The 16,170-nt window shown below is 48.7% G+C and overlaps 1 protein-coding gene across 2 annotated transcripts in view; it reads left to right on the top strand.

The window, feature by feature from the left end:
• Positions 1–160: 160 nt before the first annotated feature.
• The window catches only part of MEGF6 (multiple EGF like domains 6), a 109,850-nt gene continuing 93,840 nt past the window's right edge, over positions 161–16,170 (top strand). The window contains exons 1-4 of one of the 2 annotated variants that reach the window (XM_080380307.1): positions 161–3,563; positions 6,087–6,221; positions 10,812–10,921; positions 13,572–13,694. In XM_080380307.1, coding sequence (XP_080236433.1) covers positions 3,478–3,563; positions 6,087–6,221; positions 10,812–10,921; positions 13,572–13,694 — 454 coding nt within the window. In that variant the 5' untranslated portion in view covers positions 161–3,477. The remainder of the gene's footprint in view (positions 3,564–6,086; positions 6,222–10,811; positions 10,922–13,571; positions 13,695–16,170) is intronic. The other variant, XM_080380308.1, reaches the window with a different exon arrangement.

The following is a 16,170-nucleotide window of genomic DNA, read 5'->3' on the forward strand; positions in this document are numbered from 1 at the left end:
TCCTGGGCATGGTGGCCTGGGCATGGTGGTCAGCAGGGTATGATGACTAGCCAGGCACTGTAGCCTCCTGGGCATGGTGGTCAGCAGGGTATGGTGGCCAGCCAGGCACTGTGGCCTCCTGGGCATGGTGGGCAGCAGGGTATGGTGGCCAGCCAGGCACTGTGGCCTCCTGGGCATGGTGGCCAGCAGGGTATGGTGGCCAGCCAGGCACTGTGGCCTCCTGGGCATGGTGGCCAGCAGGGCATGGTGGCCAGCCAGGCACTGTGGTCTCCTGGGCATGGGGGCCTGCTGGGTATGGTGGCCTGCTAGGCATGGTGGCTGCCTGGGCATGGTGGCTAGCAGGGTATGGTGGTCTTCTGGGCATGGGGGACTGCTGGGCATATTGGCCAGCCGGGCGTGGTGGTCTGCTAGGCATGGTGGCTGCCAGGGCATGGTGGCCAGCAGGATATCGTGGCCTGCTGGGCACAGTGGCCCGGCCAGCAGGGCATGGTGGCCTCCTGGGCATGGTGGGCAGCAGGGCATGGTGGCCTCCTGGGCATGGTGGGCAGCAGGGTACGGTGGCTTCCTGGGCATGGTAGTCGGCCAGCAGGGTACGGTGGCCTCCTGGCACGGTGGCCCGGCCAGCCCCGTCAGCCCAGCCCCAGCGCAGGGGCCCGGCCGGCGCGGACGAGCCGCGGCCTGGAGAGGGAGCCACACTCCAGGCTCTGCCCGCCCGGGCTGCAGCGCCCGCGGCCTGGCGGGCCCGGCCCGGCGCACGGCTCCACCGGGACCGCCTGCCGCCGCTGCGGAGCCCCCGACACCGGGGGGACACGGAGCGGTTGGAGCGAGCCCAGAGGAGGCGGCGAAGATGCTGGGGGGGCTGAAGCCCCTCTGCGGCGCTGGGGCTGCTCAGCCTGCAGAGGAGGCTCTAGGGACACCTTGCAGCACCCTGCGGTGCTATGGGGGACAACAGGAGAGCTGGAGCGGGGCTTTTTCCAAGGGCATGTTCTGACAGGACGAGGGGGAATGGCTTTAAGCTGAAAGAGGGGAGATTTAGATCAGATATTAGGAAGAAAATTTTCATTCTGAGGGTGGCAAGGCGCTGGCACAGGCTGCTCAGAGCAGCAGTGGGTGCCCCATCCCTGGCAGTGCCCAAGGCCATGGACGGGGCTGGGAGCAGCCGGGGCTGGTGGCGGGTGTCCCTGCCCCTGGCACGGGTCAGACTAGGTGATCTTTAAGGTCCCTTCCAACCCAAACCATTCCTACAGGTGCAGACACTGCCTTCCCGGCACCATTTTTGCCAAAGCTGGGCCCAAACAGAGGATCAGCTGCGTGTAGAGAAAGCGTTTGGCTAGTGGTGGTAAGTCAGTACGGAGAGACTAAGCAGGAGCTACCTCACTGCTTCCTACTGTAAGAAAAGTCCAAACTGTTAAAGTCCTGACAGGAAAACGTGGGCCTGAATTTATTGTATCCTGGAGCGCTCTCCATCGCTACAAAACATCTTGATGTAGTTGCCTTTTTTTAGGAAGAATGAAAGATGTTGTTTTCCCATCTGTTAGGCTTGGCAGATACTTTACTTCTAAGTGGAAACATTAGCCCCCCCCATACCTGCTCTTTCTGTGACCTAAATGATTTATACAACTGCTGTGACGTTGGAAGGGTTAAGGTGTAAAAAGCCGCTGCCTTGGTTTCTTCCCAGAGCTACCAGCTTTTGGGCATGGATTGTGGGTGACTTCAGTCTTGATGTAATCGTTGTCTTTCAGTAGCAGAATACACGCCTGGCACGGGCACTGAAACGGCGCAAACTTTCTTATCCTACTTCACTCACAGAAATCGGTGTTTGCCAAAGGTCAGGTCTGCCTGGGGCTGCCCCAGGGCAGTGGAGCAGTGCCCAGCTGCTGCTTTGATGAGCCCTCAGTGGGAGGCTTTGATGGTGGGTTCTTGAGGCAGGAAAGTTTTAGTGCAGCATCCCTGCTCCGCTCTCGTCTTCTCCATCCTGCTGCGTTGGCTGCTATGCATGCACCCATCCTTCCAGGAAGGCAGGCAGGAGGCAGCTCCTCTCTCTGTAAGCTCCTTGGCCCTCCCCAGTGCTGCCAAGCCTGGCAATAACAACTGGAGATACTTGTGGTGGTTTTTTGGAAGAGGAAACTCAGCAGTGAACCAACTCAGAGCCAGGCTTGGGCGCTTCCCTCTCTGTTTTTTCATTCTGCAGGGGCCAGCGGACTGTCACCCAGGTTCAGCAAAATCCTCATCAATGACTTCTTGTGCTCTCTCCCTGGTCAGTAGGGAGATTGGTGGGAAAAGGCAGATAGCAATTTCATCTTGTTCCCCAGCTCCCTCTTTGCCCAGTGTATTTCCCCACCACCCTGGGACCTGGTTGTTAACAGCACTCGAGCAGCTGAGTGCAGGTCAGATGTGTCCCTGTCTGTATTATGTGCACAGCAGAATTTCCTTGGGAAGTGATCAATTTTGTTACCTGTTAAAGTGCATAGGAAAGATTCAGTCTCTGTGGGATATTTTTAGAGCTGCTGGGAAAGGGATTTTGGGTGGTGTGTACAGAGTTGGCCTTGGGTAGTGCAAAAGAGCTGTCTTTGGAGAAACAAACCCGAATCATTTCTGCTACTGTTCTGCAGGGTTTCCCCCCTCCTCTCCTCGGGGTTGGACACAGCTGGTGGGAGGGATTTCTGACTGTCAGCAAGAAAAGAAACAAGAGAGCACGTGAGGGAAAGGAGCTAGACCTGGGAAAGGCAGGAGGAAAGTTTTGTTACTCCCTTGAAATGCAGGGAAGCTGCTCTTAGTGTGTGTGTGTGTGTGTGTGCGTGCAGGAGTTACTCAAGCCTGTCTCCGGAGGAAGGTGGGGGGCTGTAGCAGCTGGATGGCTTCACCTATGCAGGTGGGGTAAAAGAGACTCCGCTTGCTTTTGGAAAAGCCCCCTGGAAGTGGACTTCTCGGTGCGCAGCAGAGCACCCCTCCTGTTTCCTTTCACTTGATGGGTGCTGATTTTTATATTGCCTTGTGCAGTGGATCGCAATTCCAAATCAGCTAAACCCACATGGGGCTTCATCGCTGGACAGAACCCAGGTCTTGTGAGCCACCAGGTCTTCGGGCTTTGGCAAGAAGCAAATGCCAGAAGGAAAAGTCACTTCAGTGCATTTCAATGCGAGCAAATGAGCATAAGAAGCCTGGTTTGGATTTGGGAAAAACCCAGCGACAATCTGCACTATAATCATTTCCCATGGACTGAAGAAACTTGCTGAACTGAACCCATATGTGAGGAAGCATCTAGAAATGATAAAGCTGCTCTCCCTGTGCAAGAATTCCCGTGTGCTCCAATAGCATTGTCCTTTGCAAGAAAGAGAGACACCGGCAAGTTAGAAGCAGGAGATGGCCAGGAGTGTCCTTTGAGGAACAGGAACTGGCGAGTCGTGCTTGAGAAGGCTGTGAGATTTTCTAGGCGCCCACTGGAAGCACTTTGGGGGGGAGAGAGAAGGTGTTGCGATGGAATTTCGTGCAGTGGCACTGTCATTCATCCTTGCATTGCAAATATCTTCTCTGGCTTCTGGGAACAAACTGCAGCCCCATATGTAAGTAGCGAGAAAAGAGTGCTGGAGTGTTCTTACAGGGCAGGGAACTGCAAAGCAGAAGTTGAATACAGTATTTTCAAATCAAGGGTGAAGGCAGGAGCAGAGAGAGTGAAAGGGAGGGAGGGCTGCTCTGTGTTTCTTTATCTAGCACCAGATGTACATAAAGGGGAATAGACGTTTGAAAATCTGGATAGGCTTTGCTTGCAGGAGGTAACTCACTGTTTTTAACCACAATGTTGCTACTGTGTGAGCGCAAGAGGTGATTGTTGTGTAAATAGCTTGACCTTTCTTCACAGACCTGCTGTTTTTATTGCACTTTGTCTATCTCTTGGTGCATGCTTTTTTCCCCCTTTTGCTGTTAGGCTAGCAGCACGTAGGTCCGTTCTTTTTAATTAAATTTTACAGTTACAGTTTGATGTTAATCATTTGGCTTCTTTGGAAAACTTCCTTGCAAGTTTGGTCTCCTGCCAGAAGATGATCTCTCAATGCAGGGGGATTGCTCTAATTCTTTCTGTAAATGAACTCGGTGTTGCATGGTGTGCTAACTCCAAGCTGCTCTCCCTGATGTTTTTAACTTTTTGATGGGAAAGGCGTCCTTTCCAGCAGATAAAGGTTTTGCGAGACAATGCCTTTTCTCCCCATGGCAGAGATTTTGTGCTCCTGCCTTGACAATTACTTTTAGGTCTTCTTGGATGAGATGCTAGAGATGAGATGTGTGCCAAAGCGTGAGAGAAAAGAATCTGCCAGTGCCGGGGCAGGGCTGTCACTTCCCATGGGGCGTTGCGGACGATGCCTGTTGCACACACAACCACTGTTTGGGGCACACAAAAACCTTTCTTCGCTGTAATCAATTACACCAAAACGGTACTGCTGCCAGCCTTGTTCTTGTGGTTCCTTTCAGTTCTGGTTTTGGACGTGCAGAGAGCTGGGAGGTGAGGCGCCGGCAGGCTCGCAGCAGAGGAGGTCCAGAGGGTAGGGAGATGCCGCTCTTGGCATCAGCTTGCAGCTCGCCGTGTATGGAGACGTTCACAAAATAAAACAGCTTCTCTGGCAGTCACCATTAGTGCTGGGAACTGTTGTATCGGTGAAGTGATGTGTGCGGAGCTTTGCAAGCCAAGCAGCTCGGCAGTGGCCACATGTGGGGATGACGAGAGGAGATTTTAGAGCAAAACCGGAGGGGGAAGAAAACATGCCATTAATCCCAAAGGCATTGCCAGGCTTGCTGTAAGAGCGGTGTAATTGAACATCTTGGAGCAGTCAGATGCCAGCTGCAATCTCTGTGCTTCACCATGTCCAAACTATTTAGTTGAACTTCTTTTATAGAAAGTATTTTTGTGAAAACTCTCGGCTCCTTTTGAAGCAACAGAAGCAGTCCCAAATAATGAATGGCTCATAACTTATTAAGTCAGGGATAAATGATTCCTTCTTTGTTCTTAGTTAAAACTACTGATTCGTACTTGGAGAAGGAGAGTTAGATTAGAAAAGAAATGAAACACAAATGGTATTTTCCTTATTTTCTTACCAAATTGTATATATATTCACTTTTATTTACTGGAATTTACTGGAATTGCAGTTCTGAATGTGTGAGAGAGCAGCTAAGACAGCAAAATGTCTAAAACAGATTTAAAGCAGTATTAACAAAATGATGTATCATTTCTACTGGCTGAATATTTTTTTTTCCAATTGCTGTCAGATGATGCAGATCCCATTTGTGTTTACAATGACAATAGTCAGGAAAATAATGCCCTAGGTCCAAAGAAAGAACATGTTCTTCTTTAACTGAGATCAGACAGGATGGACAAACATATAAATTATGGTGCTATCATATCGTGTAGGCTGCTGCCTCTTTTCTGATCCATCCTTTTTGTTTCAAGGCTAAAAATCAGCCTTAATTTATCAGTGGAAAAGTAACTGCTGCATTTTTCAAGTGGGCTGTAGAGCATCCCAGGGCCTAGAGGTACCAAATGTCAGCTTCCCGATCTCACTGAAGTTTGCTATGTTGCAATGTTATAAAAACATCTTGCTTTAGATTTCTGTTCCTGTATCTGAGCCTCATCACAGGCTGCAGGTCTGGAGACTCAAGGAGGGGGTTCAGGGTGGAGCAGGCTTCTCATGTCTGCCACTGGCTCATAACGTGGGATTACTCCCCGTGTCCTCTCCGCTTTAGATGGCCGTTTTCCATCTAAATGTGGGTTTGTGATGTTCACCTTGTAGTTCTCCAATGTTTAACTGATTCACAAAAGCCTACTGACATGCTTTTGAGAAATACAGATTATACTATTCTACTGTGTGTTTTGTTGGTGCCAGTGTCACGCTCTTACAATTCTATCTGTTCACAAGAGCATTAAATCCAAGAATTCTGGGGGCAGCTGGAGAGGCTGCATTTGACAACTGCCTGTGGCTGGTCAACCTGGCAGATTTCTTTTCCCTACACTGATTTAATTAAAGGAGGAGGCAAACACCATATATTGCATAAGCTCGTAAGTAAGGAAATTCAGAGACACCTCTTTTTCTCTGTGGCAGGCCAAACGTCTGTGCAGAGCAGGAGCTGGCGGTCGTGGGGCACCGGCAGCCTTGTGTCCAGGCCTTCACCCGCACTGTCAAAGTGTGGAAGCAGGACTGCGGGGGACGGCAGTGGTGTACGGGCTACGAGCGGAGGTATGTGTTCTTCCTTGGAGCTTGATTTGCTCCTTGCGTGATGGAAATTGGTTCCTTCTCATCATCAGCAGTGGGGAAGCGAGCTCGTTGCTCACTTGGCATCTGCAAAGGGGAGAGCCTGTTGCACCGGCCACGCAGCTGGTGGGTCTGGGCACAGGGGGAGAGGGCTGGGAGCAGCTGCATGTGTGCCTGTCTTGCTGCCCACACTGGGGTCTGGCACAAGAAATAGCATCGATAACTGCGTGGTACCCTCCGAGGAGCTTCAGTGACCAGCCAGCATGGCTGTGGCTCTCCTCAATCCCCTGCAGCTCTCTAGGGAGAGGGGAGACTTACCCTGCACTTGGTACCTGGCCGTCAGCGGGTCTGGCATTAGGGTAGCAAAGCAGTTCATTTAGGGGCCAATGTAAACAGAAAGCTATGTGCAGGGGGAGATGTGGCTCTGAACCCACAAGTGAGCTGTAAAGAGTAAATCTATTTTATTAGATATTTTTTTCTTGGCTAAAACCTGGAGACTGTGAGAGATTTGTAAACCCTACATATGTCTAGCTGGAGGGGTTTCTGACCCTACCTGGCACCTTTTTGATACTGAGTTTTTAAATTGTTAAGGAATTCCCAAAGGGAAGATATATTGCTTTTGTTCTAAAGAAGCTTTCTTCTGGTTAGTTGTTTGCAGTCACCTGATGATGTATTACATCTGTTTCCTATGATCTTGCCATGTTAACCAAATGACTTAATCGCATCATGTGCATTCTTCCTATATCTTTACATGTCTCAGCTTCACGGCGGAGGCATCTCAGTGCCTCTGTAGTTTTACAAAGCTGAAGGCAGTAGCTAGGTCCAAGTGAGGTTTATTGTGTATGGTCTGAAAAAAAATAACAAATACCACAAAAAATGTGGCCATCGTGCAAGTGATGCTCCATGAGGACAGGTGGTGGTCGTTGGCAGGTTTTGCTGTGGGTCACCGGCTTCCTTTCGCACCAAGAGTGGGGCTGTGCCCACCTCAGAAGAGTGTACAGCTCAGTGGAGGTAGGCTTGCACGGGCAAGAAAGGAATTTGTCTGTACGCTGAGCAGAAAATGGATGCAGTTGTTCAGCTAATGGTACAGCCCTTGAGTTGCTGACTGGCCTTTACTGGGAGCTGGGAGGCCAGGCAAGGAAGGGTTGCAGGGGGAGGGTTATGAACGTGTGCAACAGTGCAAATAATGAACTTTTTTTACCTGCATAGCAGCCAAACTACAGTGTGCCCCATCTTCTTCTGTACTCCACCTGCTTTTCCTGCCTTGTTAGGCAGTTACAAGCCTTTACAAAATAATAATGATAGCAGTAGTTTCAAAGAAGTATCTTGGACTAGAGACAGCTTTTAAGTCTTGACTTTAGGAATTCTTCCTAACCTGTAATTGCCAGTAATTATCTTGGTGATGATATCTGTGTAGTGGTAATAAAGGAGCAAACAGAGTCCATCTTTTGACCGTGTTTTAAGAGAGGGCTTTGAAATGATAGGTGCCCTGTCTCCTCCTGCTTCAAAGGCTGGGAACTTTTCAGACCCAGCTGTCCCTCGGGTTCTTTAGTGTACTGTTTTGACATTGTAAATCAAGGAACTGAAATGAAAAAATTTTCTGTTGTGCTTCATTGTGAATATTAGAACAGCCTAGTGCTATAACTCTGTTCCTTGATGAAAATGCAGAGATGAAGCCTAGAGATTCTGTGAGGGATTTCACCCAAGGAATTTTAAAAGCAAGATGGTAAAAGGACTATCACAGAACTTTCCTCATTCTAGGCAAGATTTTGTCCTATATCCCCTTGCTCTAAACTTCTTTCAGGAGTTCCCATCGCAGCAAGCTTATTGCGATAGATGGGTGATCTCCTGCCAAGCTCCCTTGTGCTGAGCAATTGAGGGCAGTGGAGCGCACAGTTTGTGCATTTGGAGAGATGCTACGCAGCTTCTGTCTCACCCGCTGGAGCTGCTCCAGTTGGACCCAGCTCCAGCAGCACAGGCCTCAGGAAGCATATTAACAGCTTCAGGATCTGACACACACAGGGTTAGCCTGAAATTGGCCTCAGTGCCTTTGAGTTCATGGACATGACTAGGGAAATCCAGCATCTGCTGTTCCTTTCCCCAGTGCACCGTTTAGTGCCGCTGCCTAGCTCACCTGCCTGGTGAGGACCAGCTGTCTGCAGGGGCTGAAGCACAAGTCACTGACATGCAAGGTTCATAAGTGTTAGAGCTAATTTTCTAAAATTCCCATGCATGCCTGGGGTGCTGCAGACGCCACTACAGTTCCATCACTTTGCCTAAACTGTAAGCGAGATTCAGGGGAGGAGGGTGGGCTGGGGCAGGCAGGGGACCCAGGGTGGCCAAGGGGATGTTTATCTGCTGAGTTTGTGTGTTTCAGAACCAGTTGCATTTGGTTTTATAGGACTTGCAGTCCTGTACTCTAGGCAGAGATAAAAGATTTCCTAAAAGTCAGAACAAACCTTGCTCCGTACACTCACAACACGGGCCCTGCCTGCTCAGGGAGCCAGCATCTGCTCTTCAGCCGATGATCTGAGCATCCTCTGGGCTGCGCTTCTCGTTGTTCCTGGTAAAGCAATGCTTTTGCTACTGGTTGTGTAACTTTCCTGAATTAGGTAACAACAGAAGGTAACTTTGCTCAGCCCTCAGTAACGAAACTTGGAGGAACAACAGAGCTGTCCCAGAGAGGCTGGAAGTGGATTTTCCAGCAGCAGGACATAGCAAGATTTTTAAGCCTGGGTTCCATTAGTTCTGGCTCGTTCAACATTTTCTGTGCCAGGGACTCCTTAAAACATGAAAGAAAACAGAAACACTGAAGATAAAATATCGCCTATGTGGTTCTTTCCAGTCTGCAGCATCCAGATATCCTCAGGCAATGGAGGCTGTCAAAATATTTGCATCTCCTTGAGAATCCACTTGGGCTGACTTAAGGATCTGAAGTGTCCAGACGAGCCCATCAAACTCGTGGAGATGAGGTTGTTCAGGGTAATGTTGGGGGCAGAAAGGAGCCCGGGATTAGTCCTGAGCTGTCCTACATTGCTATTTCTTGGTATACCTTTTCCTCCCCGTTTCTGAGCCCGTGCAGGGCAGAGGGAAGGGGCTGCTTGTGGCCATGCAGTCTTCCTCATTTTGGATGAGAAGGATGGTGTTTTCCAGAATAGCCCATGCAGGGAATGCTTGTTGCATTAGCACCAGCCCACTGCTGTCATGTCCTCCTGTGCTTCCTAACGCACCCTGCCCACCGCGCTGCAGCCCTGGGCTGGGACATAGCTCTTGGTACCGAGAGGATCCGGGTGGATCTGAGCCTGATTGCTGCTCTCCTGGTGTTTGAAGGACTGTAAATTGTTTTCTCAGCTGCTTCGGGAACACGAGCATTTCCTTCATAATTTGTTAATAGCTCATACAAAAAAAAAGGTATCTGCTTTTATTTTTCTCAGTTGTGCTTCCATATGCTGGTTGGCACAGAGGAGTAGCCAAAGGTTTTCTTCATGGGAATTCATGGTTCACTGTTATTTAGGGTTTTTTTAGAAACATTCAACAAAATCAAACAACTAGACTGAGTTAGGATAAATATTTTCAGGGGACATGTACAACACATCTGCTGTGCCAAATATTTGTTGTTTGTCTGATTTGCTTTGGTGGAGTAGTTTCATGTCCTGCCAAAGGATCTTTTTAAAAATTGCCTTCAAGAGTTTTATCTGTGTTTCAATTTTCACATACACAAAACATCAAATTTCCAGAGAAAAAAAAAGTGTCACTTATATTTATTTTTCTTCAGATCAATTCCTGCTTTCAGACCCCAACTACTACCCTGGAAGTTACTCATAGGAGTTGTTGCAGGGACCTTCAGCTTCCACCTGAGTGCATCGTCCCCTGCCGAGGCTGTGCTGGCTCTGCTGAGCAGGCAACTGCGCTGCCACGTCCCAGGACTGTGCCGCGCTGGAGAGGGCTTTTTGCTTTTTCTGGAAGATGGGGGAGATGTGATCGCACGTGGCGTGGCTGGGCTTGTCAATGTTTAGCTGAGGGTTTTGCAGGGCAGAGCGGGAGGAGAGCAAGGAGGAGAAAGCCCTTTCCATCAGGGAGATTGGTTCTGCTGGCTTTAACCTGTGGGAACCTTGCTATATAAATCGTACCTGCATGGAGAGCTTTTTGCATAGCTGGATATTCCCATCAGGATTCTGACAATTTTTTTAGCTCACCAGCCCCTTGGAGACACTTGCCCATGCACGCTAAAGCTGGACTGAAATACCCGTTTCTCTTAAAGTTTAAATTTCCTTCATTAACAAGTTTAAGAGAGGAGCTCAGAGCTGTGAAATAGTTTAGAAGAGGAGAAAACAGTCAGGGGTGTTATGAGGACCTGGACACACATCTCTTGTGTTTCTGATTAGAGTAAATTAAGAAGTATTTTCTTAGCATCAGTGATCATTGCTAGACCAGGTGGAAAAAAATGTCAGTGCATTTGAAAACCTCATTTTGTTTATATCCACAGTTAAGTGTTACAACCTCTGTTCTTTCCAGTTCCCTCGTTCCGCTGGAATTAACGTTGTCCGGGTGGTATCTTGGTTTGTTGTGTTTCAGAACTGCATACTACACGGGCTACAGGCAAGTGTACAAGGTGAAATACCAGACTGCATACAGATGTTGCCCAGGATGGTCGCAGCTGGGAGGGGATGCTGGCTGTCTCTACCGTAAGTATCACACTGTTTGGATGAAATTCTTCATTTGCTACTGTCCGTATTGTTTTTTTGGCTGAGGGTGCTCATTTCAAGTCCTGTGCCTGCATTAAATGCTAGAAAAATGTCTTTAAACAGGGCTGGGTTTTTTGTTGTTTGTTTGGAGGTTTTATTTTTGTTTATTTTAACTGTGTCAGAAGGAATTTTCTCTGGCTTCCCAGGAAGCGCTGTGTGGTGCTTTCTGTTTGTGGAGAATTTCCTCATCGCAGCGTGAAAGGGTTTTCAGAGTTGCATTCATTTATCCAGTTGCCAACTGCTACTAAACGTTTAAAATCAAGCCTGAACTGGTGTTTCAGATGGTGCCAGTGGCAGCTGGAAAGCTGTTATCTAAGCTCTGAGTGGACTTTTCATTATCAAAAGCAGTAATTGCTGTCTCTGTGATTGAACATGCCGGTGATGGCTTATTTGCCGGCTAGTTGGTCTTACTCAGCATTTGCGAGAGCTGCTTCCTTGGAAGAGGCAGCCTTTGACTAATTGCACACAGGCTGAGAAACCGGGCGGCGGTGCCGTGCTGCAGAAGGCAGTGGGGTTTGGCCAGCAGCGTGTGGTCACTTTCTGAGTGTGCTCCCTGGCCATTCCGTGCTCCTTGCCCTGTCCGGTGGGTGGGAGCGGGATCAGCTTACTTGTGAAGGGATGTGACTCCTCAACTCCTTTGGAAACGGGCATCTATCAGGTACTCAATGTGTTATTTTTAAGACTTACTGAGCTTGAGATCCCCCTGCCAGAGGTTAGAGATCTCTGCCGTCCTCCCCTTCGCCTGCTCCCTCCTCTAGCCAGAGGGTGAGAGTTTGGCTTCGGGACTGGTAGGATCCAGCAAGGGATGCTGCAGCATTGGCCTCAGAGGAGAAGGCAAACTGCCAGCATGGGTGAAGTGGTTGCACCTCTAAGGTTTGAAGTGGAGACCCAAACCCTGAGATTTTTTTGGATTCTGTGTCTGGCTTTCCTGCTCTTTTCTGTTTGGTCTAGTGTAATTCTCTGCAAAACAGGTGTGGAAGTATCTGCTTCCCAACTGTGCGGGGAAGCTGGAATATGTATTCAGATTTGCACAAGTCAGGCTAGGGATGTGCAAATATTAGTATATAAAATGATTTTACGCTACTGCTGCAGAAGACAGAGGCAGCTTTATCCTCATGGGCCCCATATTCCCGCCTTCCTCTCCAGGCTGCCCTGCTTGCCATGGGAGGCTGATGCTGCGTAGCTCCCTGCTCCTTCCTCTAAATCCTACGGCTGCATCCAGCTGGGGAAATATTTAACTTTAAACTTTGCTTTTGAGATGTTGAGAGCAAAGTAAAATCTTCTTTTGAATCAAACAAAGGTTTATCTGAGCACATGTGTCGAAATAAATGTCACCATCAAGGCAGAATCACACACACTCCCTGTGATATATTATTAATTCTCTGCCTAGTTGCATAATGGAGCTCTGATCTTTTCGGGATCAGGCTTTGGAGTTGCACTCCTACCCTTGCCATAGAAAAGCAGCTTTCTTTTTAAGTAATAGGCAGGCGAACCAACAAAGCATTTGGGATCCAACCTGCCTTGTCATCAAGGGAATGAAAGCTGGTTGTGTCCAACTCCATTGTAAAGGCAATTTTGATTGTAATTGACCTACAATATAGGAAAATGTCTCCCACAGCTAGTCATATTTTGTTCTGTAAAGAGGCTGCGTATACCTTCCGTGTGCTTTGATGCTTGAAGCAAAGGTTAAAAAGAAAAAAAGAAAAAAAAAAGGTGTGTCTAGCAAGCAATCTTTATTCTTCCTATTCAAAAGCCTGCAACACAGGAGAGCAGCCCCACTGTGCAAGAGGAAACTCCATCAGTGCCTAATAACCTGCTGTCAGCAAGCAGATAATAACCTCAGATGAACTCAGAAAAAGTGTGTTCTGTAATGATTTTTCCGGCCAAGGAAGTGAGTAATTCCATCCAGGAAGGAAGCAGAGAGTAGGAAATAAAGCTGCTCAGGGCATGCTCTTAACTCATCATCCTCATCATTAGGACCAGCACTCAGAGGCTGGGCAATGATCTTCACCCAGCTGCTCACAGCAGTCGGTCTGGAATGAAAACAGAGAGGGAGGTCCAGCTCTTTTGGGCACTCTCGCTATTGATGTCAAACTTAGTGCTGATGTGACAGGCAAGCCATTGGTGTTTATTTTCTTGTCTCTCGGATGTCAGTGGTTCCTGTTGCTCTCTTTTAAGTGGGTCTTGTTTATGTGTTTTCTGTGCATTATTCCCAAGAGTAGGAAAGCTAGTAGATGTTTTGCAGGCAAAGTGTAAGCTGAAGAACAGGTTGCAAAGTCCTTTTTCCCACCCCTTGTTTCCATCCACTGAACTTTATATTCCAAAGTGACAATGTGGATGACACTATCATTTAAATGGTATTTTAGCAGGAAGGACACGAACGTGCAAATCGAGGCCAGCAATGTGCCCTGTGCCGTGGTGTAGCGCTGGTTAACTGCAAATCTACTCCCACGTCTGCTCTGGCAACTGCTGAACTGTCCCAGCAGTTGTCAGCCAACTCTCTGCATTTGGCTAACCCCAAGTACTCAAAGTATCTTAAATAATATTCCTGTGATAGGCAGCTTGTGTGTTTTTCTCTCCTTTTTAACAGCTCCTAGGGACAGCCAGCCCTGGCGCTCTCTGCAAAAGCAGAATGACACCAACTCAAAACATTCAGCAGAAATTGCTGCCAAGCTGTCGGTGGGATTTTGGGATGGATCACGACCTTTGGCTGGTGAGCAACTCAGACAAACTATATGTGCTGCTTCAGGGAGGATCATGGCTGGCTTAAAACCACCTCACTAGAAATTTTGGCATGGCAGGAGGGAGAAAGCAGAATGTAAGAGCATCATGGGTGTGCTGGTGTTTATGGCAGAGAGGGTTCTGTTTCCAGAGTTAGAGGTTGCCCTGATCATACCTGGCATAAGCTCACAAGGAAGCGTGTGTTGGGATTTCCGAGTGCCTTGCTGGAGCTTACGTTTTAACATGTTTATTTCAATGTTTGATTTCTTGTAAGTCTTTTAAATACTCTTGTGATGCTGAAAATATAAATGTTCCGTCTTCAGTGTTGCACATTCACCAGGAGACGTGTGTTTCTGATGCGTGGGGCTTTGTCTCCATTCAGGGATTCAGACCTGGCTGAATACTGTTAACTTTAAAACTAGGATGGGGCTGTAACCTTAAGCTGCTGGGACTGAAAAAACAGGTATTAATATATCTCATCTGAATACCCTGAGAGCAGCAGAAGACCAGTCGTCTGGTTAGGTGGCTAAAGTGTGGCAACGGGACTCTTGCTCCCTGTTTCCAGACCTCCCCTGCCGCTGGTGCTGGTCTACCAGCAGCTGGCTGAGCAACCCGCTGGCTGGACCCAGGCAAACGGGAGAGCTCTGCCTGGCTCCTGCGGGATGGCCGGTGCCCTGAGCCGGGACCGTCTGTCCCAGTCTGCAGACTGTCCTGGGGAACGCTTCTGGTTTCTGTGTAACTAAACCCTCATCCTGAGGAGCTCCCAGCTTTTTGGTTTGCAGGGGTGTGATGACTTTTCCTGCTGGCGGCCTTGACCTTAGTACAAGAGTGGACCAGAAGCGGGTGTAGGAAGGCCTGGCAGGGGAAATGAGTCAGGAAATATTAGCGAAGTGCTGAGGCAGGGAACCACAGCCAGGGCATTATGTATGTTCGAGGGTTTTCTATTTTGTATATAGCAATCGTGAGCCAGCCTGTGTTCGCTGGCATAGCTCTGCTGAACGCAATGAAGCTATGCCAAAATATGTCAACAGGATTTGTGGCCCTTCCTATCTGTCTTCAGAGATCATTGATCATGTTCCAGGAGTACAAAGGTGGGGAAGGCCACAGCTGTTGACAGTTTAATTAGAGCTGTTGGACACTGTGTGGTGGAATCATTCCAATAAGGACATCTTATCTTGCTTTCTCTTGGAGGCTGGCATCTCCTCACTGCAGGGTGCTCTTTGCTCCAAATGCGGGACTGTTCATTGCTTTTCCTTCAAAAATGAAAAAAGCCCAACCCATGTGATGTTATATTAGGGGAAATTTTCACCACTGTAGACTTGTGTGTAGCTGGCTGAAGCCTGCTGCTTTCTTACTTGAACAGCGATGTTAAATAGCACCGTGAAATGGGTGGTCCCAGCACCGTGGTGAAATTGTTCGGGTTTTCAGAGCCCACACTGGTGCCTGAAAGAAGAGGGCTTGTCCCACTGCAGCCACCGTGATGAGCATACTCATTGTTTGCCTAGATTGATGGCTGTCTGTAGCAAAAAAAGGGTGTACTCCTTTTCCTCGCGTGCAGGTCGGTGTCTCTAAGCACATAGAGGTGAGAGGATTGTTAGTAAGGGGCTATGAGGACAGCACTTGGTGACTCAGAGTGCGTGGGCCCTGCTGGGAGCTAGTAGCTTGGAAAGAGATGGAAAATTTCATAGAAACACCCTGTAAAACAGTGCTAAAGCAAGTGGTCTGAAGAGTAATGGCTCCACAGAGATCTCACGGGTCTCAAAGAATATTTGGTTTCTTTGTTCCACTCTTACTGTGCCATTTGAAATCGTGACAGCTGTGCTTGCTCGTAGCACCTCATGGAGCTGTCAGACCTCACCTTGTAAAGGCAGAGTGCCCGGTTCCCTCGGAGTGTGCCTGCGTTTTGTCCCATCTCTTCTGCTGGCAGCAGAAGTGTGAGATCTTACTGCGTTTCCATTGCCCTCAGTCTTGGAGCATTCATCCACCCAGTCCCATTTGGGAAGGGAAAAGGTCAGAAGTCAAGACACCCTTTGCATTTTTAGCATGGCTTCAGGTTCTTTCCCTGCCTGACTACTGATAGATGGACTTTCAGACTAAGCTTCTCAGTTTCAAGTGGCCTCTGAGATGCTACTTAAATTCCACATGGGTTCAATAACACAGTTAAAGCCCTTGCTGATTAGGATGAGGGGCCTGCATGTCTGGTAATCCCCATGATCTCTACTTTCAGCTCAAGATGTTGAAAAGCTGGGTCCCTCCAAGTCTTTAGCTCTTGATGTGCATGAGGAGTTGGAGCTCAGCCGCAGACACCACGTCTGTGCTCTTGGGCCAGCCCCTGCCACGTTCAGAAGTGACACGATGAGGCGGAAAGGCACCGAGGAGAGCAATAAATATGGAGGAGGCTAAAGAGAAGGCCATTGCTAGAAGATTTAGTACTGGTGACCTTGTCACGGTTGCAGCGTTTGCCTGTG

This window comes from Falco punctatus, assembly GCF_963210335.1.
Source record: "Falco punctatus genome assembly, chromosome: 3".
Classification (NCBI taxonomy): Eukaryota; Metazoa; Chordata; class Aves; order Falconiformes; family Falconidae; genus Falco; species Falco punctatus.